The 25647-nt window shown below is 38.2% G+C and overlaps 1 protein-coding gene across 1 annotated transcript in view; it reads right to left on the bottom strand.

The window, feature by feature from the left end:
- Window positions 1–310: 310 nt before the first annotated feature.
- itfg1 (integrin alpha FG-GAP repeat containing 1) overlaps window positions 311–25647 on the bottom strand; it is a 138546-nt gene continuing 113209 nt past the window's right edge. The window contains exons 14-18 of the mRNA XM_084109122.1: window positions 24768–24846; window positions 14867–14991; window positions 9781–9863; window positions 8223–8340; window positions 311–1749 (exon numbers count right to left, since the gene is read on the bottom strand). Coding sequence (XP_083965248.1) covers window positions 1690–1749; window positions 8223–8340; window positions 9781–9863; window positions 14867–14991; window positions 24768–24846 — 465 coding nt within the window. The 3' untranslated portion in view covers window positions 311–1689. The remainder of the gene's footprint in view (window positions 1750–8222; window positions 8341–9780; window positions 9864–14866; window positions 14992–24767; window positions 24847–25647) is intronic.

The following is a 25647-nucleotide window of genomic DNA, read 5'->3' on the forward strand; positions in this document are numbered from 1 at the left end:
GCAGTTCGTGAGAGTAAGACGCGGAGAGCGCGGTCAAGTTGAGGTGACGTGATTCGCCACGGACACAGCATCTAGAGAATTGATTTATTTATACAATTTACTGTTATGTAGTCTGCTTTTTGACTGAGACGTTTTAGACACACAAGTTACAGCCCTCAGTCATGACTTTATTTAAATCATTTGACGATGATCTACAGACCTCCATGAACGTATGAACCATGTGAATACAAACGCAGGTTTTTCTTTTCTTCCAGGGTACGAGAGGTGATGAATCCATTGCCGATGAGTAGTGAGGACAGAGACGAACACATAAAGGTAGTAAAGCATGTGGTCATGTTTATTTATACAACATTCAAAATAATAATAATAATCAAATTAAAATAAAATACTGACACACAGCAACCAAAAACACGTTGAGAATGATTAATTAATAATTAAAACAGAGTACAGATACACAACCTGTTGGGACCAATATGCACCTGACCAGAAACAATTAGCAAAAACCATCTGCATGAATTACATGCTAGTTAACATGCAAGTTTGACAATTGATTTTACCTTTGGAAGTGAAACTGCTTAATTAATGTGCATATAGTGCACCATATAAAGGTAAAAGAGATTAGCAAATAAATTAATACATTGATCAGAGCACCTGTCAGATATATACAGCTAAGAACAAAACCCTTCACACTAAACAGTCTTCAGCAGCACATAATTAAGTTACAGTGTTTTAAAAACAAGTATAAGAAATAAATAAAACCACTTAGAAATCAAGGAAAAATACCTAAAGGCATCATTGACAATGGAAAAACAACCCAGAGTTGAAGTATCGATAACTGTGCCTAACAATCAGTAAGACAGACACAGTGGGAATTACTAGAATGCAAAATGAAGACAGTACATGAAACAGAAACAGAGCGACCTGATTAATGTGGACTATGGGCAATTAGGGTTGAGGACTTTCTATAGAATGTTTACATCCAATGGCAAGTTAATGAATTGAAACAAACTCTGGGGAATCATTTGGAAGTGGTTGGCACTGAGTGTTGATCCTTAAAGCAATACTTTATTGTAACAGAGTGATGCCATTTTTAATAACTCAGTTTTTTTTGGTTCCACACATCTAAATGCCTAATAAAATTAGTTTACAGAGCACACTTTTGTTAACAGGGGCCTCATGTAGCGCTTGGATTCAAATCGTTTATTTAGTATAGGGGTTCAGTGACGTGAAAGAACTATCACACAGTCACATCGATTCCATACACACAAAGGCAGACAACTATTTAAGTCCTTCAAAAACAGTTCTGTTTCTGCCCACTTGACATTTACCTGTTACTTCAACAATACAAAGAAAGACTTTTATAGTGACGTGTTTATGCCAAACCAAAGTACAGAAAATGGCACCAAACAGTTTTCTTTCTTCTCAATGTGCAAACATCATTATGCGTTTAGAATCATGTAAACAAACTTGACAGAAACGTACGTTTTCTCTTCAGATGTCAGCAGATCTACAGAGGCACATCACTGTTCAAACTATTCGTATTTTGATGGATTCCTCTGATTTCAGACATTATTAAATGCATAAAAATGCTCCAGTGTGAAAAAAAGGTGAAAAAAAATGAAATACACCACTGAAATGAAAGCAGACCCGTTCTTCTCTGTGTTTACCCATAATGCTCTCTCCAGTTTCTCACATGGCATCAAAATGGAAGCGATGGGCCTCCTGTCTCTTCTCGCGGTCATCTGCTTTCTGTAAGACACAAACATTTAAAGGTTGCTATAGTAGGTCTTGATAGCAGGCTGGAATATCTGGGTCTCGCACGTTAACCTTGCCAGTGAGTTGAATGCAAACACAAAACAATGCCGTTTGATACACTGGGAGAGGAAAGGACAGACACAGTAAGAGAGAGACAGACAGACAGATAACTCATTCCACACACAATGGCACACTTTACCACGGCGAAATACCTCTGTGTGCGATCACAGATAGAGCCGACACCAGACACTTGCTGCCTGAGACTGATAATAACACACACTGCCAAACCTGGAGAGCAGGCATGTGTGTGTATGTGTGTGTGTATATGCTCAGTGATTATCCTGTCTCGGTGATGGAAAAAAATGATGTCTATTCTCAGCTTGTATGAGTGACTCACGCAGAGGGTCCCTCTGTGAGGCACTTGTGAATTGGCTCTCCTGTTCTATAAGGGTCACTTGGGTGTATATTTAGCTCCAGGTGTGTCGTTTTCCTCCTAGTAACTGCAGAAAGCACCTTGGTCGTAAGCAAAATGGCAAACAAGTTAAGCAAAAAAAAAAAAAAAAGCAAGAAAAAAAAGAAAAAAAAAGAAAGTCTGCCAGTCTGCCAGACAGATATAAGGAGGTATTACTTTCTTTTTCAAAAGGACTTTATATCTCACAGACCATGCAAAAAGAGCCTGAGGCTTTGACTGAGCGCTGTCAAGCTTTACGCTATCTGCTCAGGAGCCTCTAGATGGTATCTATTTGTAAGATATACTGCTATATGTCGGATTTTTTTTTCACGATATGGTGCTGAGTCACATCAACATCACTATTCGCCTATTCACTTTCATTAGCGTAATTGAGGGTAATCTGAGATACATACCTGCGAGCTCATCCTTTATTTCAGGTCCATTTAAGTGTGTTGAGTGAGTCATAGGCCAGTCACAGACTCATTGATTACTCTGTCATGAGTGCTCGACTTAATTACATAGTCAGTGATAGAAATAGCCCGTATGCTCCTTCAAGCTCAGGATTACTAAATAACAGGTCTTGCAGTTGCAGCATGTCTGACCATTTTAGTTCTTCCAGAAGCAGTGTATATGTAACAGTAATGGTCTCTGTCAGATGAGCTGTCAGCAATGTAATGCAACATAACTTGATTTTTAACACAAGCACAGTAACAATGGAAAGTATATTGTTTCCACACACACTTTTTTTCCATCAGACACTTTTGTATTTCATTGTGTTATTTGTTGTAGCAGAAATGCAACTTTCTCTGCCACACATTCGGTTTGACGTGCTCTCCAACACTCCAAGCACACCTCAAGGCGCTATATATATATATATATATATATAAATATGAACATATACAGTACAGGTACTGATGAAGCCGCAGACAACATATAGTACAGCATTTATAAACTGACCGACCGACGTTCACATGACCCGCATACATCCGAAGTCTTGTTGCCTGTAAGGCATTTTCATTAAATGACCTTAAAATCATGTTCTCCTTTTATTATTCAATAAACAGATCAATATTACATAATTTATTCAATTAAAGTCCAGTGCCTGCTATATGCTGTACGCTTGACGCATGAAATGGAATTCACCCTATCCATTTTATAAATAATTTTTATTGTAAACAATTCATCCATACATATGCTTCATTTTGTTTACCTTGTATTTAAAAAACAAATCCTAACTGGATCTTCTAGTGAAATGCCAGACTTCTCCAATCATTTTGTCCGCACAAACCCACATAAAACGGATAGAACTAAATCTCCACTTTACAATTTTTTCCCCAATCATCTGCTTCACTCAGATGTACATCATAATATGGAAGAACAGATCAGTTGCTGCTTGCTTCTTTAAAAATTTTTTGGTGATACCAATAACGCTTAGTTCATTTTATGGCCGATAACTAATATTTCATTTAAATTGATGGCTAATATTAAAATATATGCTATTTATACTAAATTAATTGAAAATAAAACCAAATCATTAAAATTATTACAAGCGAATGCAGGCATCATAAAATTATAGTATGCAGTACAAAAAAATATTAATTTAGAGATATGCTAAAGATCACAATAATTAACAGTATTATTAAAGCATTAGTGTTATAAAGAATTAAGTTCAAGTGAGCAGCAAAGGTAACCTAAATATAAAAACATATACATAAAATCGACAAATACGTGTCCAATATCAACCAATTTTTGACACAATTATAAAGGGAACACATTATATTAATATAGACCTAATATATACCTTCCCCTCGAAGAAAAGTGGACAAAAGAAACAGATTACAACATCATGTGTCTCCCTAGTCTACTTGTGATCTGATCGACCAAAACGTGTCTTAATATCAGTAATAAAAACAGTATATTATATCTTCGATTAAAAATATGATGTAGTGTTTTTTTATTATTATTATAACCCTTCTAAAACAAACTAAAGACAAACCAAACAAAAAACACTAAATGACTGGAAACCGTTTTTACTGGCCATCATGTCATCTTTAAGAGAGGACGTCTATATCTAGGAAGACAAGGTGTGTTCCTGCCACATGGAGACATGCAAATGATACAGAAAACCTCAGCACTTCATGTATCGGTGTCTTTCCTGCGACATTGAGCAGGAAGAGAGGAGCCAAAGGCAAAAAGGAAATACTGCGTCTTATCTTCCTCTAATATCGCACCCCTCCCACTGGGATGCAAATGGAACCATCCGCAGAAATGGAGCGATCTGCTGAGTCCTCTCCAAATGCTATTTTCACAGGCACTACAGGTTGCCCTCTCTTATCTGCTAAAGCCACTTCAATTACAAGCTGTCATGGGGGGCAATGAAGATGGAGGGCAGGGACAAAAGAGATGGAGAGAGAGGAACGCTTTGCACACTGGATGTTTAAAGCTGTGTCCGACTAAACATGCAGTTTCATGAGGGGTTACTTGAGTGTAGAAGTCAATCTGCGCACAGGACTGACATTTCACAATGGCTTCACAATGGCACATGCTCATACTTATCCTGGAATTTCATGCACAAACATTTACCCAAATGCAGCTTTCAAACCATATCTATGACTAGAAGCAGAGAATGTTTGTGGAGTTGTGCTATATTTGGACTGCGAGAAGCTGCAATAAATGGAGAGAAACACAGAAAAACCGAGCGATAATGTGTTACAGTCTGGTAATACAGCAACATGCGATAATAGACCACCTGCAGCCTACACAGCTCCCAGTGTCAGTTGTGCAGAGAAAAACAGGGCTGCGTAGCTTCTCAGTCAAGCAGAGGAGAAAGGGCCGCTTCCTGACCTTTTAATAGCTGAATAAGTGAGCAATGCTAATCGTCACCTGAACATGTGCATCGGGAAAGCTCGTACTCCATCAAGCAGTCATCAAGACAAGGCAAAGAGCCAAAATACTCCCTCTCTAAACCTTCCTTCAGCCTCTCTCTTCCCTTTTGTCAAATATATAATTGCAGGGCTGAGGAAGAGAGATATGGAGCCAGTATGTTATTTTAATGCAGTGTCAACTCCACTGAAGGTTGTGTATTGGGAAGCACTTCCCTGAGCAGAGAGCAATTATGGTTTTCAGCGCGCATAATCAGGCACCCACAGCAGATGGCTTTGAGAGGAAGCCAAAACCAGAGGAGCTCTTCGCTCTTTGCACACATGCGTACTCAAGAGCGCCACCAGAACAGCCATAATGCCTTTGAATACATGAAGACACGCAAGCACTCTTAGAAGAATGAAAAGACGAAAAAAATATGTCCCAATAAACACCCTGCATACACCTGGGTGGTTGAGGGTTGGTGAGTAGGGCGCAGTCAAAAAGTCAAAATAATGAAAAAAGATTAAAAGATATTTGTTCATGAGCCAGGACAGCATTTTTGTCTTTTATTTACCTAAAAAATTTTTTTCTAAAATGCATCGTGCCAATGTGAAGGGATATCACGTTTAAACTTTATCGGCTAAAGACCTAGGTTTGGTTTGAAGACGAAAAACGTACAAGCACAATGTTCTCTCACCGTTCTGGTTTTCTGTTTTTTTTGCGTTCGCGTGGTCTTGTGGACAATGGAGCAGAAACAAAAGCCACTGCTCTCTGTGGGTTTTTCCCGTCGTCTACTTTCGCGTTCATATTTAAATTGCACAGGTTTATTTCGTCCATTACGTCGAAACTCGAAAGATCTGAAAAAGGCAGCTCATACATTTACCCACCCATACACCTTCCCCTCGAAGAAATCAGGACAGATGTGGTCGAAAGTGGACAAAAGAGACGGATTACAACACCAGGGGCCTGATGTATCGTTGCGTACGCAAAGGCATTGAAATGTGCGCAAGCAATTTTCCACGCACATATCAGGATTTATAAAAAATAAACTAGGCGTAAATATGTGCCTAGACTAGAGTCTAGACCGTGCGTACGCACTCTTTTACAGTATGTTTTACATCTGATATACACATTTAGTAAAATATTTCACTCTCATTAATGGAGTAAAGCATTGAAATGACATGAAATCATTATCCAGAAGTTACAATACTTTTATGTGAATTTAAATAGAAATATTTGTAGTTCGTGCGCTGCTTTTGAACACTTTGCACATGCTGTGTTTTAATGTTTTAACTACAGCGATGATTACTTGGTCATGATAATTCCACTAGAATTTTATAGAATTTGAAGGAAACGGTAAGATATGCACGTTTTATATTATACAGCGACGCGACAAAATTTACACTGCAAAAAAAATCTGTTTCCATTAAAAATATATAAACCATCCTAAAATATGTTTACCTTTTTTTGTTTACCATTGCTGCTTAAAGCAATTAAAAATAGCCTACTATCTGGCCAGTGGAATAGATTGAGAATAACTCTTCTTTGAAATGTATTTTATACAACATTGATTTATTTATTCTAAAACAGGACAAGGATACTGAATGATTTTTAGTAATGTAATGAGACAGCACATAGTCCTTATCTCATATTTTCCTAATGTCTTGTTAAACATGATATCACGTGGATGGAATAGTAAAACGAACTCCATATATGGTGATTTTGGGCAGGATACGGGGTGGAGATGCCTGTACGCACAATCTTCAGGTGACTGGGTTTTATAAATGGGAATTTTGCGCAGGTTCAGGTTCTGGTTTTATAAATCTGAAAACTGTTGTGCGTACGCAAAATCTAGCTTTTGTGCATACGCTCACTTTTAGGATGAAATCTATGGGAGGTTTTATACATGATGCCCCAGGTGTAAATGAGGATGTGTCTCCCTCGTCTAATTGTGATCCGACTGCCCAAAGTGCATCTTTAATACCAGGTGTAAACAGAGCCTTAGGCTGGTTTTATTGGTTCTCAAACAGGGGGCCGGGACCAACTTTAAAGAGGGCTTCAGGATGACTTAAAATAAGACAAAACAAGCTTTAAAATGAGCTAAAACAAATAAAAATCAACTTTCAACAAACCAAATTTCTGGAATTCTAAAGTGTAACAATTATTTTCATTGTAATTATAATTAAGTTACTTTCAATCTATAGACACTCGAATATTGTTGTGAACAATGGGAGTGCCCTCGGAGTCAATAAGGTTGAAAGCCACTGTTTTAGAGGGTTTTTGACACTTTTCTGCAGGTAAATCAGCTAAGCACCAGCTTGGCCAGGCTGGGAGACCATCTTAAACCAACTTTTCCAGCAGGGAAATAATAGAGCTATTTATAAACTGAATGACTCTAGTTGGATAATTGGTCTCAAGGAATAATGGTTTCCCGTTTACCTTAATCGGACGTGTTTCTTAGGGAATGTTACATAAGTCATGCAGTGGTCTTTAAAAGTTGGCCTTTTTTAAATTTGGCATGCTGTCTAAAAAAACTGATTGAGGGGCTTACACAATAAAAACTGTCTAACAGCTAAAGCACAGTGCAGCCCGCAAATTACATTTTAGATAAGCTTGTCAACCTCACAAATCAGTTGTTAAAAAACTAGTTGGTTAGCCAACTGTTGTGACCTATCCTGAGTGATTAAAAGTAATTCATTCACACATTCAGAGGTACAAATAGCATAAAAGAAGGCAAACTATCACCTTCCCACACACAAAGACAAAAACTCAGGCTTTCACGTGCACAAGCTCACACACAACACCCTGGAGGACATGTTGTGTGGGATAATGAGGAACAGATTTGATATGCAGAAAGGACAGAACAAAGCAATTAGCAGCATAGCAGTGTGTGTGGAGCACCCTCGCAGAGAGCCTGAGGGCAGGGCCACACACAGACACACCCATCTGCTCAGATCTTCACACACATGTGCAGACCAAAGACTAAAGGATGAGCCTGTGTGAGGTCACAATCATTCTGTGCAGAAGGAAACACAGATGCTGGAGTGTTTCAAACAGATTCATAGAAGAAACAAGGAACACAGGAGCGAGAGGATGACAGTGACAATTGGGCTTAGATCAGATGAGTGAAAGGCTGAAAATAAAAGGCTCTCACCTTCTCCTGCCAGTGCAGTATCCCGATGATGACGAGAATAAAGACACAGACGCCAATCAGTGCTATCGCTGTCAATAAGACGATATTACTCGGGGTAAGGTAGAGCTTTGCACTCCAGCTGCAAAGATACAGACAGAAAGAGAAAGAGAGACAACTGAAAACTTTTCAGAGCAACATCTTTAGACTCAGTGAAAACTTTAAACATCATTCAGAAAACTCTGAAACGAAATGCGAGAATGCACATAAAGTCATTATACAAAGCGAAACCTGTGTAGACCATCAAAACAGTGACGAGGAGTTTACAGCACTGAAAAAAGTCTTATTAGCACTGTGTACCTTCATTCTTGAGCTTTAATATGACGATTCAAGGAACCTGAGAAAGCTAAATATAATCAGTCCTGACGCACCCTGACAAGCTGAAACATCAGGACATCAAGATGAGCCGCTTTAAATAACAGACCGAAAGCGAGTGAGCGAGAGAGTCGGAACGCTCTCCATTTACTGGAGAGAATAGAACGAGAGATACTCTGTTTACTGTATTTTTACGAATTGTTTGAAAGTAAAACGGCAGCTGAAAGAGCCCGAGCTGGGTCTGTGGGGAATAATGGGAAATCCAGCGATCTGCTCAAATATTTATGATAAAGATTGCCAGACAGCTTCATTAAGATACATTTTGGCTGTGCTGGTGGTAAACACATTAAATATTAATTCCCGAGGAAACACCTTCTCGCAGTCCTGATTAAGACTAGTGACGGATGTTGTGATGCTATAATATCGCTTTAAATTACATTAACACGTTTATTACTATTTGCTTGTTGGCTGTGGGTTTGGATCTTAGTAGATGCTGCTGATCATATTAAATGAAGGAACTATTTGTAAAGTGTACATGGATAGTTTGTGGGAAACAAATTATGATTGAACAGCAGGTGTTGCGCAAGTGTGTGCATGCACATCAACTAGCTAAGGACTGCAAAAATGTTGATAAAATATTTGTTGGCTGTAAAACATATTTTTTTCATTGTATAACAGTTCCTTACATTTACAGGAAAAAATATAGTAATGAGTTATAAAAATATAGTTAACGCATGTGATTCATTCAAAATCCCTTTTTTTTCCATGGGTGCTTTGGTGTGCATAAATGTATGAATAATATGGACTCCTTGTATCATTTGATGTCTCCAAGTGTTCTTTTAAAAAGCTTGCAGAAAATACAATTTTGTGTGAATCACCCTTCAATTTGATGGTTTGCTTTGCTGGATATAGCAAGTTATGACAAAATGAATGTGTTAAACAAGATAAATGGTGTATGCCTAATTTCATGATAAGGGTGCGATTAATCGCGATACATTTTTTTATCTATTGACAGACATATAAAAAATATAATTATTTAACAATTTATACATATATACAGTACATTTAACTGAAATTTCATCAATAATACAAAATTAAAAAAGATTATTTACTTTTAAACTTGCTTATAGTATTATTTATCTGAATGTTGAGTACATTTTTCCATAAATAAAATGTTAATCTGCTACTTGAGTATATGTGTGTGTACCTGCGAGGGTCACTCTGTGGGTATGGTATAACGATGAGCTGGGAGTTAGGGATGATAGCGGTCCACTCCTGTTTCCTCACGTCCTGTAAAAGAAAGAGAGTGATAGATGGAAGAGAGAGAATAAGCGCAAAGAATATTAGTACCATTACCATTATGGAAATCCCAGCACATTCAATTTTGCAGTTGTCTTTTGGCAAACATGAACTAGAGCTGATGTGCCTCTGCGGAAGACAGAGGGGATTTGCAGGAGATTGTATTATTGTATAATTGGACATTATTGAAGTGGGGGATCTTGAAGGAGGACAGGGCATGTTTAACACATCTATCTTTTTACCATCATTAAATACATAATGGCTAATACACTATTCCAACATCTCTCATCACCAAATTTGGCCTACATTTACACTGTTTAACTAAACTTTTGCTAACTAGAGAAAGAGCCGCGCTTCAGATGCCGATATACTCAGTGTGAAGTGAAGCTTCAGTGCCATTACTGAAGTGAGCAGGAGCGATGAGTTCAATCAGAGATTTCAGCATTACTTTAAAGTGCAGATGAGTAGGTGGAGGAGCCATTTGCAGGCAGGTGATCAAAGCTACACAAAACAAGTTTTAAAATATGTGTAAACCTCAACTGGCTACAACCCAATCAAATCCTTCAGCCGTAAACCCGTGTGATTCCATGTATGATGTTCACTTCAAATGCTCTACACAGGCCAGTCGCACTGTCAATTTGTTAAATATTTACTCCGCTCTCAGAGAGATATAAAACTAATAACTAATATAAAATGATTTTGCATCGACAGAACTAGAAATCCGACATGGCAGCAATGAGAGAGAGCCAAGAAAAACAGCCTTTTCCATTCATGTTGAAGTTGCGAGTCTTTCAGTAGGAGAAAATGCCATCATTTTTAGTGCAAAATGCAGTTAATAAGCCTCCAAACATGAAACAGCATAAATAGTCATCTATTCCCCCAGCTATTTGCAAAAAAAGTTCATTAGAGGAAGGTAAGTCTCTGGAAGCTGTAATGTATTATGAAGACAGTACCTCTATCAATTACAAAGGTAATTTTCCCTCTTCAACTTCTTTCTCGACAGCAATTAGTAGCAAACGTTAAATCCGTCTTTTTGAGGGAATCCTCCAGGGGTACAGATTTTAATTTCCGACAACACATTTATCATAACTCTACATTACGGTATGTGCGTACATGTGCGCAGCTGAGGAAGAGTGTGTGGTCTGAACGAGCTATTTTTAGTATGTGTCTTTAGTCAGTATAGATGAGGCTTGCAAATGAAAGGGATGGGGCGGTATTCGGTCTCGCTGTGGGGAGTCAAGCCTCTGCCTGCTGTGGAGGTCAACTGGCAGAAAGACAGATTTGTTACAGTCAAAGACCCTCTACTGCTGCTCTGAGCATTAGAGAGGGAGTGCGGCTGAAGCCCACACGTTTTTAAGGTTGCGCTAACCGACAGGCCCTGGCCGTACGATTATGCAACAGAGAGACCTCCATGGGGCGAAGATACTGCAAATTTAAAGATATGAGATGATTTAACAATTTAAGAGTGCAACCTTCTAATCTGTTAGAAAAACAAACATTTGATTGCTTGTGCTGACAGCTCAAGGCGAGTTTGATAGCTGTCAAAAAAACCCAACAACTAATCACTTCAAGCTAATTTTGGCTGCACTATTTCAAGGAGTCCTTGTTAAAGTGTAACTACACAAATAAGTACAGAGTAATATTAATTAACTGCGTTTACTTTCTATAGGATTAGGGTTTGATTTAGGGTTAGTACATGTAACGTGTAACAAGGACACTTTTTATTTCATGCTCAACAAATGAAGCTCCGACTCTGCATTGTGCAGCATTGAGCAACGTGTTTTTCCAGGATGTACTTCTGACGTGATAACTTGGGTTGTTGAGAGATTAGAGAAGTGAAAACGATAGAGAAAACTGAGCCTCTTTCCCTTCTCCACACGAGCTCTGAGAGTTCAGAGCCCAAACCGGAGCTGTCAGCAGGAACTGTAAGTATGCCGTATAGAAACATTCATCTGTGTCAGAAAAATAACCACATATGAAGAGCCTTTGTGAGGAAACTCACAAAGCAAAGTCTTCCTCTCTCATTCCCTTCAGCTTTTGTAGGATCCCAAAAAACATTCTATAGGTCAGTTTAAAAAAAATAACTTATTGAAATGAATATGCACTTATTCATATAAATCAATATTTGCTGAGAAATACCCTTAAATGAAGAAAATTCAAAGACATTAGTGTGGCAGATGAGTATATCAATCAAAAAGTATCTTAAGATGTGAATATATTGCACTCTTTCCAAACATACAAGATGGACATCTTTCAGAGGGTTTCAGTGTGTTGTTTCTTGTTTTTTCAGTGTATTGCATCATGAGCGCTGCATTTTAATGACACCTTGTCAGGTTAAAAACAGTTCAACTTTTAAAAAGCATGCCTCGAGACCCCTGTGTTCGAATCGGGTCAGAAGGCATGATTAAATGTGCCATTTTTGTGTGTGTTATTTTTATGAGTAATTAATTGTACTAAATTAAAGTGTTAAATCGACAGCCCTATTAAAAACACAAAACGCCAAATTGCTGTACGTGAGAATTGCTCAAGTGCAAGCTTTGTGTTAATGTGAACGTGTGTATCCATGTGCATATATTCATGTGTGAGTGTGTGTTGGTAAATCAAATCTGCAATTCTAATCACTGTTTGATAAAGACCTCTGTTTAGCTCAGTGACAGCAGAGGAAGCCGACGTCTTAAATTTAAATGAGTAGCACTGGGGAATTGGAGGGAGGGAGAGATTTTAAATTGCACTTCTTCAGCTAAAACCAGACAGAGACAAGACGAAAGGGAAGAAAACACCCCAATAATTTGAAATCCTAGAAAGCATGGAAAGATGCAAGTGCTGTCTTGCAGCTCTAAATAAGCAATATATATATATATTTTATATTCCTTATTTATGAATATGTATATATGAAATTACTGAACTTAAATATACGAGCTTGATAAAAATGATCATTCTATAAAATTTCAGATAGCACTTAGCATTTGCATCTGAACTCTTTATATATACAGTGAGGAAAATAAGTATTTGAACACCCTGCTATTTTGCAAGTTCTCCCACTTAGAAATCATGGAGGGGTCTGAAATTGTCATCGTAGGTGCATGTCCACTGTGAGAGACATAATCTAAAAAAAAATCCAGAAATCACAATGTATGATTTTTTAACTATTTATTTGTATGATACAGCTGCAAATAAGTATTTGAACACCTGAGAAACTCAATGTTAATATTTGGTACAGTAGCCTTTGTTTGCAATTACAGAGGTCAAACGTTTCCTGTAGTTTTTCACCAGGTTTGCACACACTGCAGGAGGGATTTTGGCCCACTCCTCCACACAGATCTTCTCTAGATCAGTCAGGTTTCTGGGCTGTCGCTGAGAAACATGGAGTTTGAGCTCCCTCCAAAGATTCTCTATTGGGTTTAGGTCTGGAGACTGGCTAGGCCACGCCAGAACCTTGATATGCTTCTTACAGAGCCACTCCTTGGTTATCCTGGCTGTGTGCTTCGGGTCATTGTCATGTTGGAAGACCCAGCCTCGACCCATCTTCAATGCTCTAACTGAGGGAAGGAGGTTGTTCCCCAAAATCTCGCAATACATGGCCCCGGTCATCCGCTCCTTAATACAGTGCAGTCGCCCTGTCCCATGTGCAGAAAAACACCCCCAAAGCATGATGCTACCACCCCCATGCTTCACAGTAGGGATGGTGTTCTTGGGATGGTACTCATCATTCTTCTTCCTCCAAACACGTTTAGTGGAATTATGACCAAAAAGTTCTATTTTGGTCTCATCTGACCACATGACTTTCTCCCATGACTCCTCTGGATCATCCAAATGGTCATTGGCAAACTTAAGACGGGCCTTGACATGTGCTGGTTTAAGCAGGGGAACCTTCCGTGCCATGCATGATTTCAAACCATGACGTCTTAGTGTATTACCAACAGTAACCTTGGAAACGGTGGTCCCAGCTCTTTTCAGGTCATTGACCAGCTCCTCCCGTGTAGTTCTGGGCTGATTTCTCACCTTTCTTAGGATCATTGAGACCCCACGAGGTGAGATCTTGCATGGAGCCCCAGTCCGAGGGAGATTGACAGTCATGTTTAGCTTCTTCCATTTTCTAATGATTGCTCCAACAGTGGACCTTTTTTCACCAAGCTGCTTGGCAATTTCCCCGTAGCCCTTTCCAGCCTTGTGGAGGTGTACAATTTTGTCTCTAGTGTCTTTGGACAGCTCTTTGGTCTTGGCGATGTTAGTAGTTGGATTCTTACTGATTGTATGGGGTGGACAGGTGTCTTTATGCAGCTAACGACCTCAAACAGGTGCATCTAATTTAGGATAATAAATGGAGTGGAGGTGGACATTTTAAAGGCAGACTAACAGGTCTTTGAGGGTCAGAATTCTAGCTGATAGACAAGTGTTCAAATACTTATTTGCAGCTGTATCATACAAATAAATAGTTAAAAAATCATATATTGTGATTTCTGGATTTTTTTTTTTTTAGATTATGTCTCTCACAGTGGACATGCACCTACGATGACAATTTCAGACCCCTCCATGATTTCCAAGTGGGAGAACTTGCAAAATAGCAGGGTGTTCAAATACTTATTTTCCTCACTGTATATACATATATATATATATAAATATATGTACACACACACACACACACACATATATATATATATACATATATATATATATTTAAAGAGTTCAGATGCAAAAGCCTCTAAGTGCTATCTGAAATTTTATAGAATGATCATTTTTATCAAGCTCGTATATTTAAGTTCAGTAATTTCACTTAAATGACAACTAATAGGTAATTTTCATTGCCTATTATATACATCACATATATATGTGTGTGTCAGACACAATGTTTTGCTTCTCAGATACAGGACAGAAGCAGGTAGAAGTAAACCAGGCCATCTGCATGCTCTTCCTCTCACGGGGCCTTTCTACCCATGATTCCTCCCTCCATATGGAGAGTGTCTGTGAGCGTGTGTGAGAAAGTATGTCTGTACCTTCCCTCCAGGGGGCCGGGGGATGCCCACAAACAGGTGATCCAGGAAGTTGGCGCTGCGCCCCAGACCGAGCACGGTGTAGGGCAGCTGGAGTGCGAGATGAGCTGACTGGCTGAGCTGCCCCGCTGCAGGGGGAGAGAGAGAGAGAGAGAGGGGGAGAGAGAGAGAGAGAGAGAGAGAGGGGGGGGGGGGGGGGATAGTAGGAGGGAGAGAGTGGGATTGAGGGTGGAGGAGTGAAAGGTAAAAGAGAAAATAGCCGAGTGTGAGGAGGAGGGATGTGTCAGAAACAGGACATGAACAGGTGAGGGAGGGGAAGGAGAAGATGAAAGAGGAGAAAACAGAAGAAATAGCTGCCATTAGTGTCATCCATAAATAAGGCTTGTTGTAATAAGAGAACTCAGTAAATGAAGGGCTCTTGCTCAGATCCTCATGAGCTTTAAATCAACCTCAACAAACTACTGCAGAACCTGCATACTAACATAATATATGACAGGCTACTCATCCTTTAAATGGACAGTTCACCCTAAAAATCATCATTTACTCGTCTTCATGTCATTCCAAACCTTTATGAATTTCTTTTTTCGGTTGAACAGAGGATATTTTGCGAAATGTCTCAGTGTTGTTTTTTGGTCCAAGTCAATGGTCACCAAAACTGTTTCCAAAACATTCTTCAGAATATCTTCTTTTATGTTCCACAGATGATGTCGTACAGGTTTGAAACAACATTAGGGTGAGTAAATGACAATAGAATTTTTTTTTGGTGATCTATCTAACTAATATGGCAGCTCTCATGAGGCAATGACATCACTATGTAGAATAAAACCACATCTCAAGTCAGTCTTCATCTCATACTTAAGTTTACAATATATAATATTTATATCTGTAAAAAATAACAGTAAGAAATGTTTCTTGAGCGGCAAATCAGCATATTAGAATGATTTCTAAAGGATCATGCGACACTGAAGACTGGAGTAATGATGCTGAAAATTCATCTTTGCATCACAGGAATAAATCACACTTTTAGGATTCAGCCTGATCTGGCTCTCAAGTTTAAGACTACTTGGACTATAGCACACAAATCTCATGGACTACTTTGACTACTTTTAAGGAGTCTGACTGATGTTTTTACTACTGCTGTTATACAGAAAAGAAGATCTTAAGATATCATCTTTTGTGAAAATAACATCATACAGGTTTGAAATGACATGAGAGCGAGTAAATAATGACAGAACTTTCATTTATAAATAAACTTTACCATTAAGTAAAATGAATATTGAATATAAACCCTAAATGAATATGAATATTAACCCTGTCTATAGTGTCCCTGGGTTTCCTCTGAAGAGAGCATTTAAAAAACAAGAACAAGAATAGGACTGTGAAAGCATTGAGTGAATCTGATACATAACAACATAAGTGCAGATCTTAACACAGACCGGTCCTGAACCTTACTAAATGTCCCTTTTAAAGCACACACTATAGAACCCTGTGTGGGTCTGTTTTCTTAATCCCACTCCCGCTGAATCCCGCACACACAAACATTCTGTTACAGCTTGTAGAAATTGTGAAAAAATTAGGTGTTTATGCTAATTAATATATAGCAAAAAATATATATAGGCCTACTAAAAAACATTAAGCGTACTTAAGGAATTAATTAAATAATGAGGGATCGCAATCCCAATGCAGCCCTTTAACACGCACCTCTCCATGTGCTTTCTTCGTGTGCTTTTAATAGCCCAAACTGTGAAAAGCAAACAACTACAGTATAATCAGCAAATCAGTTTCTAAAATCTATTTTTTTTTTTTATGAATCTGGACCAGAAGGATGCTTGAACTAAATATAAACTAACTGATGGAGCACTTTATGTGTGTCCTGCTGAATCAAATACACACACAGTCCCCAACTGGGGAAAGGTCAGTCCATTACTCATGTGTCATGTGTCCAGCTTAATGATGCCATTAAAGAGAAGAACAATTAGATGTGTATAAGCTGATTTCCCATTATGCATCAGAGAGGAGAGAGAGAAAGACAGAGAACAAGGGTGTCCCTAATAACTTCCCTTTGGCACATAAGAGCATTAATGGAATACTGGATGCATTCTGAGGATCAATTAGATGGACTGATGGAAAATGTAGAGCAAGTCTCACTGACCAGGAAAAGATCCTCAGCTCAAATAAAACAAAACAAGAATGGTCTTGTGTAGTCTTTCTCTAGTGGTGAAGTAGTGTGTGAAAAATTAACAGAACATTAAGGTTGATGTAAAGAAAAATATATATTTTGAATTGGCTTTTATATTGTATTATACTAAAGCCAAAGCAAAATATGAAAATATTTGGACAATACTGACTATAAGTAATACCCATCTTTTCCCCTAACCATGCTGAATTTTCATCAGCCATTACCCCAGTCTACAGTGTTACATGATCCTTCAAAAATCATTCTAATATGCTGATTTACTGCTCAATAAACACTTCCTATTATAATCAATGTTGAAAACAGTTGTGTTCATTAATATTTTGGTGGAAAATTCAAAAGAACTTTATTTCAAAGAGAAAACTTTTGTAACATTATAAATTAATTTACTGTCACTTTTGATCAAGTGAATGCATCCTTGCTGAATAAAAGCATTTATTTATACAACTTAAAAAAGTGAGGAAACTAGTTGCCTTAAAATTAAGTAAATAGACTTGCATAATTGAAAAAATTAAGTTGTGGAATTGTCAAGTTCACATAACTTCATTTTTTCAATTACACAACGTTTATTTACTTAATAATTTTAAGGCAATGGGTTTTTAAAGCTTAATTTAAGTCAACTTATCACTTTTTACAGTGTTTCAAAAAGAAAAAAATATCTGACCCAAAACTTCTGAATGAGTATAAATCTGAACATTTTCAATTCAATATATATATTTTTTCAGCATGTACATTTTATGCGTTAAAAATTTAATGTAGAAATACATTTTGAAAAGCCTTTTTTCTGTTGTTTCAAATCTTCTACAAACACCTGGCACCTTTGTGGTCCTCTGGGGGGTCCCTGGACCTCAGTTTGAAAAACCCTATGTATGTAATGTTGGGTCCCACTATATAAAGTGTCTTTATCTACTATGTCCTAACATTAAAATTAATCATTTTATACAATGTACTTTTTGTGTACATACACATTTTCCCATTGTACTTACATTTAAAAAATCCCTTCATGTAATTACCAAACAATTTTTTTTTATGCAAGTACATAGTAAAAGACACCTAATATAAAGTTTGACCTAATGTGGTTTAGTTCATGTAGTGTAAACCACATATACAGGGTGATCTGTAGCCCGCATATGAGCGACAGCATCCACAAAACAAAGAGGATTGAGATTCAGCTAGCCAAACACAAGCCGAGGTGCAAGACAAGCTAATAGAGCTGTAGCTCACCTCCTACACACACACACACCTACTCACACGCTCACTCAACCACAGTCCGCACAAGAGCAAGGGCACATATTCTCTCTAACTACAGCTGTAGGACCATTGTGGTAAAATATGTACTCTAATGCATGCAAGGCAAAAAGTGAGAGAGAGAGAAAATAGCATCAATCTGACAAACAACAGGCATGTGGAAAGCACACAGGAGAGCGAGAGGGGAAAAGGAGAAATGGTTTACAAGTGTATCTGTTTCTGACTTTAAAAAATGTATCTGCTAGCCACAATACATACTTCATAAACAGAGGGAAGGAAAACAACACTGTATATATCAGAAGTGAACATAGACTGAAAGCAGATTTTAGTGTCCACACAAAACACTCTCCCTAAACCCAACAGCTAAGATCATCTCAAGCAAACCTGTTTGTTAAATGATCTCAGGTCTAGCGTCGCTATAGAAACCATTCTTTGCCCTGTCGATTGGGCGCTTGTGAAGCGATAAAAGGAACAAATGGTGGCGATGCTGCCTGGGCCTGAGGGATTAGAGAGGTTAGAGAGGAACAGTCGCTCGCCGAGCTGCAGAGCCAAAATGGCGGCTTGATCCAGACACTGATTTGTGTGTAGCGACACGTGTCTGCTCTGAGGGAGATAAGTGGAGTCTTCCAGAGGCCCCCAGCAGCATTTCCCATCTTATCACGCTACCGTCACAGAAAACAGCAGAGACAAAATATGGCCACTCAAAGCCAGAATGACATCAAGTGCAGAGAGTTGGGAAGAGAAAGAACCTGGAACGACTGAATGACACAAAAAGACGAAATGTTCACAAACATTTTTGGTCACACTTTAGATTAGGGTCCAATTCTCACTATTAACTAACTATTAACTATTATTTTTTCCTCAATAAACTCCCAATTACTGCTTATTAATAGTTAGTAAGGTGGTTGTTAAGTTTAGGTATTGGGTAGGATTAAGGGATGTAGAATATGGTAATGCAGAATAGAGCATTAATATGTGCTTTATAAGTACTAATAAACAGCCTAGTAATAGAACTCACACAGAGTCCAAAGTCAAAATTTAGTCAATCTCGCCAGAAAGTATGAATAAATAACAGAAATTTTGCAGCACAATATTATTGACTTGGCAGGCAGGATTTCAAATAGATGTAAAAAGACGCCTGTCATGAAGATTCCATGAGAGAGAAAAAAATCAGACTTGTACTCTGTGCACATTATATGTAAATACTGTTCCCCAACAATGACCTTACAGTAGCTCAAAGAGACACAAATCAATCATATTCCAAAAAGACCAAATCAAATATTACAATGTCTGAATTGTCTGAATACATTAAAACAAAACAAAAACTAAAATGAATAATTTAAGATCAAATTTGAATTTAGGCATCACAACATTATAATGCAGAGTATGACAAATGGATATTTATTTTGAGACTTGCTAAAGATCACTATTAATAAGTTTTAAATGTGTGCAAAATATTAGTTTTAAAAGATTAACTTTAGATGTGCATGAGATATGTCTTTTAATAAATTTCCAGAAGAGGCAATTAAATCCCAAATCCACCTAAACCAACAAACAGACAATTTACCAGAAAGTCCTAAAACTTACCAAGAGAATGGACCTAGAAAGCAGCACTTACAATCCAAAACATGTTTTGCAGAGCGGAATCATTGTCTACATATAAAAAGGTAGAAGGGAGAAAGGAGATCAGGGAGAAAATGGGAAACCACCTCAAATAATTTACAATCTAGGCTCCAAGTGAATCATATTTGTAGTGTGAAACCTAGGAAGTACAAATGTACAGTAGTCGCAAGATGTGCGCCATCTGCAATTAAAAAAAATGCCATGTTCTAAGTATCTGTAAAATAGCCAATACATGCATAATGATTACTAATGCTTCGCCAACAAATAGCCGTGTTTATTGCACCAATAGAGCTGCTTTGAATCTTGCAAGAGCAAGACAGAAAGAGAGCCAGCAAGAGTGGTAATTATAGAAGAAAGAACTGCATTAGGTCAGATGTGTCTCTCTCTTTACATGTGCACTGAACATAATGAAAGGACTTCAAGCTGTCTTAACGGAAAAAGAAGGCGTTCAGATCAATTACAGAGAAAAAAAGGCTCCAACAAAGGTCATTATCACAGTCATTCTATCGCTCTTCATGGGGAGGAAGCAGATGATACGGTATATGTGATGAGTGTGAATGTGCTCTCTTTGTGATTTTGATGGATTGGAGTGATACGCAGTGACAGAGACGAGGTAGCACCAGCAGAGCTCCCTTCTTTTGCTCCATCAACATGACAATCCAGATCACGATCATAAAGAATGATATACTAATGGTCAGCACAAGCGTGTCTACTTATATTTTAAGGCTGCGTGATTGTTTTCTGATCACAGGAGCCTTTGGAAAAAGACGCAGGAAAGAGGGGATAATCCTGATGGCTTGTAAGTGGGTGGGGGTCTATATTTGCTCTGGGAGATTCAGAGAGGGACAAAAGCTGTGATCAATACTAATCGTACTTCTCACTCCAGCTGCGGGCTAAACTACACTTCACGGCACATATGTGAGAGTGTGTGAATGAGGATGAATAGAGAGGGGAAGATGGTCAATCGACTCCAGAGACATTAGACTTACAACATACAGTAGCCTACTGTGCAAAAGTCTTAGGCACGTTAGTATTTTCACACACAAAAATGGTTTTAAGCAATGTAATTATTTCTTTTGCTGTAGTGTGTGAGTATGAAATATCAGTTTACATTTCCAAACATTCCTTTTGCCATTAATTGTAATAATCCAGTGAGATTTTTGTATGCACAAGAAGTCAGACAACAGCCAGTATGATCTGCACAGAGATCTGATCACACCATCTCAAGTCTATCTGGGATTACAAGAAGAAACAGAAAAAAACTGAGACAGACTAAATCCACTGTGGCAACAAGACGCTTGAAGAAACCAAACTTTTAGAGCCCAACGTATTGCCTAAAATTACAGCTACCCAATAAGAGAGTAGAAATCTTAGCTCTGTTTAACACATTTGACCAAGTTTAAATTCATTCTGCAGAACTCTATGCAAAAAAGTCAGCAGAATCCATCTGTGCCTGGATATGAGTGTGTAGGGCATATAAGAGTGTGTTCTCTGTGTGTCCCTCACTGTGAGGATTCAGAGGGGCTGTTCATTATACACCACATTCATTTGGCTAATTAATGAGAACAGTCTTGAGCGCCATATTGATCTGCATCTTCTCCTGCGTCAGTCTCGCCTCTCCCACCTCTTGTGTCTGCCTCCGTACTTCACCCTTTCTCTGTTTACTTACTACTCTCATTCATTAACATGGTACTGCAATTATACAAGCATGAAAACACGACACTCTGAAGTACTTTATCATCCTCAGACATGACTTGAGAGGATGTCCCCCACCCCACCCCCTACACACGCACATTTACCTACATGAATTCTTCATAGGTTGTTTGAGTCACAGTTCTAATCAACTCGTAATTGGTCTAAAGAATATTTCTTGCTGGAAGAGAAGTTAGCTTAGAAGCTGTGGGTTGCTCCTAAATTAAGCCAATTGAGAAAACACAGTGTAATTTGTTTGGTTTATTCGACTGGGTTCTGTTCAGATAATTTAATAGCAAGATAACTCGTTGGGAGATCAAGCTGATTTAAAAGTTATTTTCAATGTTCCAGTTAAACTAACTTCCAGAGGATGTTTTTTTTCTATCAGGACAATGCATTAGCAGTGTTGCCTTCATGGCATCTGTGGTTACTTCAGTTACTTACTTTGTCCTCAGTTACTTTGTCCTCAAATAGAGAGAGAGAGAGAGAGCGAGAGAGCGAGTGCAGACAGCAGCAGAAATACCGCCGTCCCCATGTCCTGGGCTCGAGTCTAAATGTGCAATAAGTCTTGCTGAGCTGTGTTTCATTACTGGCCAATGAGAGCCTGAGGGAATAAGGGCCCTAATACAACCTGGCCTGTTCTCCACTCCCCGTACGACATACACCCCGTGACTGTCCTTCAGCTGACCCCAGACACCCTGCCACAATCTCTCCAATTACAGCAGGACATTGATCACAGAACTGTAGTTAGAAGTTCAGCAGCAGAGCAAGGAGGGACGATGGGCCGCAGTGTCACTAAGCTCTACTTACACTTTCTGTGCTGAAACTGTGATTGCTTTTATTTATCTGTTCCTCTGTGTTTTCTTTGGGAGTGCCATCAATTCCCTGTCGAACCTCAACTCTTCACACAGTAAACTGTGTTTGGAGGATAGACAGATAGAATGATAGACACAGCAATAGATAGAGCCATAAATAGATATATAGACAGCTAGACAGACAGATACACGTACAGAGTGATATAACAATAAGTAGAACAAAAGAATGATAGATAGAACAATAAAATGATTCGTAAAGATAGACAGAACGACAGACAAAACATACAGCACAGAGAATAACAGACAGAACACACAGCAGACAGACAGACGACAGATAGATAAATAAATAGACAGAACGACAGACAGACAGATTAGATATATAGATAGATAGGCAGACAGACAGACAGACAGACAGACACACTCTCTATATGACTTCATTAGATGATTAACTATCCTGGCAAATTTCTGATGGACAGACAGACAGTCTGAAACACATTAGATCCTGACCTTAATATCAAAACAAGCCTGGCACACAGCAGGTGAAGCAACAGATTAATATTGAATTTCATACTCAGACTATTAAGAAGCATAAGCGAACAAACATCTCTGCTCATTTGTATTCTGCTTCAGCAGGTGTAAAGACAAACCAAGAACATTATTACTGTGACATTTACATTATAGACTAGTATGCCTGAATATACATTTTAACTCTGAGACAGTTTTTTTTTCTCAATACAAAACAATGACAATAAACATTATAAATGCTTTGTCTGCTTATAGACCCGTATTTTATCCATTATGAATATCTCTTCACAGTAGAGAGGAAAGAACAAAGATAAAGAGGACAATGAGAGAGAGCTGAAATATTTAAGATAACAGAAATTCGTGTGGTTTGCTGGCTAGTGAAGGATTAGAACTCAAAGGCAAGTTCAGAAACTCTGGTCCGGCCCTTAAAAGCAGAACATAATTCCATTTAAAAAAGAAAGAAAAAAAAATATAGTTTCTTCTACAAGCATGGAGCACAAAAATCCATTATTTCCAGTTATCTGAGAATATTTTTTGTCCTTTAAACCATTTAGTCATTTATCTTTGAAATAGCTCTGTCACATCCTGCTCTCTGTTCTGCTGAGGATCTTCAGCACAGTCTACACACACACACACACACACACACACACGGCCCAGTGGAAGCAAACACACAGAACCACAACATAAGAGAAACATTCATTCTGTTTATGTAATACCTCCACTGAGAGTTCAAGGTCAGTGACGTATTTCAAAAGAGACTTGAGGAAAACAGTCATTGACACCAAAGTGATGTAAGTTCTGTCAATGCCCTAAGAAATTTATTCTTATCTGCTCTTAGAAAGGTGGAACGAGGTCATTTGTTGCCCCGTCTCTGATCTTGAACTTGGTCAATCAGATATCCTTGAGGGCCAAAACAACAAACGAGAGACGCTCATATTTACAATACTAAGCAATCAAGAAGCAAGACAACTCAACCACCAAACTGATGTGTGCTTTGTGGCAGAATCTCTAGGTTGCTCTAGTCTAGTTTACTTTGATGTTTGGTTAAATTCTCTTGTATACAATGGACCTACAACAACAAAAATGTATATGTCGTCTATGGAACATTGTGTGACAATGGATAGAAATTAACCAAAGACATTTGTAATAATTCATAATGCTGTAATTGAACTACTACATGAGAGAAACTTGGCTCTGAATATAACAATTTATTTAATGTAAACATTTAAATAAATGTTTTACTTAAACTAAAAGGTGGCTATTTAATAATGAATAATACAAAACAATATAAAAATAATAAATAAATAATATATGATAACTCCAATATTCTCTATAGTGGCTGCATTCATTGTCTTTGTGCAATCCAATCTCAAATTGTTGCTTTCAGACAAGAAACAAATTTATGTAATTCCTCATTTCCATTTCCATATAAACAAACAAATTTATATATGCATTTTATTTATTTTTTAATTAAGATTTTTTACTAACAGACGTGAATAATATTTTTTTAAAGTGAAAAAAGTGCAGTTCTCCAAAGCAAAAATGTGTGTCCTTGAAACCGTGCCAGAATGGATTTTCGAAATCAACACCAGAATTAAGTGTGGCCAAGAAAAAGCTTTTTATCGTTTATTCAAAATCATCCTAGTCTAGTTTAGTCTGATCCTTCAAAAGATATGGAACTAGTCAAGATGGATGACTGCAGTGTGTTGAGGTTGACTTATCTTACCTCACTGAAGCAGGATATGCTGGGCAAAGAGATATGTGTGATGTTAAAAAAGTGTTAATCTTTTCTGAGCCGTGTACTCACCAGAAGCGTTCTTTAGATAACCGTTTGAGTCCACCGATGTGTACATGACATACGGGCCAGGCTGGTTCACACCGAAGGGCTGTGGGATGGACAGAAGTGATTAACAATAAATACAAAACACAAACAATTTGCAAAAGGAATTTTAATCAGAAAACTACTTTATAAGAAGCAAATAACAACCATCTCTAAAGGTAATTAGCAAAACCGGTCCATTGTCTGCTATCAATAGTGTAGCGATATATGAAGCATGTATCACTTTTCAAACCAAGCAGCTTTCAATGTGGTGGATCCATGTGACTAACTTGAACCCGTTCACCCTCACGCAAAATTCCCAATTGCATGGTTTCCTATTAAAAATGACTGGATTTTGCTTATGAAATTCGCAGAACATTGGTAAACGTGACCGCATCTTAACTCTATGCACACACAAGACGTTGAGACCATGCAGGACACTAAAAACCTGCACATTGGAGCTATTCTGATAATACTGATGATAATTAGAATGACCCTGACTGCTTGTTTGCAAGTGTGTGTGTGTTTTCAGTTGAGTCCACAAAGATCACCACAGGTTACACAGGCCCAGCTCCAGTCTCCTACAAATACTGAGACACATGAGAGATGTCTATCAACAGCCAGCAGTAACGTGTGGCCAACACTGGCTCAGCACCGGGGAGATGGGGCAGACCTGCTAATATGCCAGCTTCTCAATTATGGATACTTTTCTCTGTGCAGACAATAACCCTGGGAACTGCAAATGAACAGCATGCCAGGAACAAGTGGGCATACATTTTTTAACAGATTTATTTGTGAGGCATGATTATGAGTGGGGAGGGGTGAAATGATTCCCTTGTTGTAAATGATGTTCCCCTGTAGCTGATGA

The sequence above is a fragment of the Abramis brama genome, assembly GCF_963993115.1.
Source record: "Abramis brama genome assembly, chromosome: 3".
NCBI classification, from domain to species: domain Eukaryota; kingdom Metazoa; phylum Chordata; class Actinopteri; order Cypriniformes; family Leuciscidae; genus Abramis; species Abramis brama.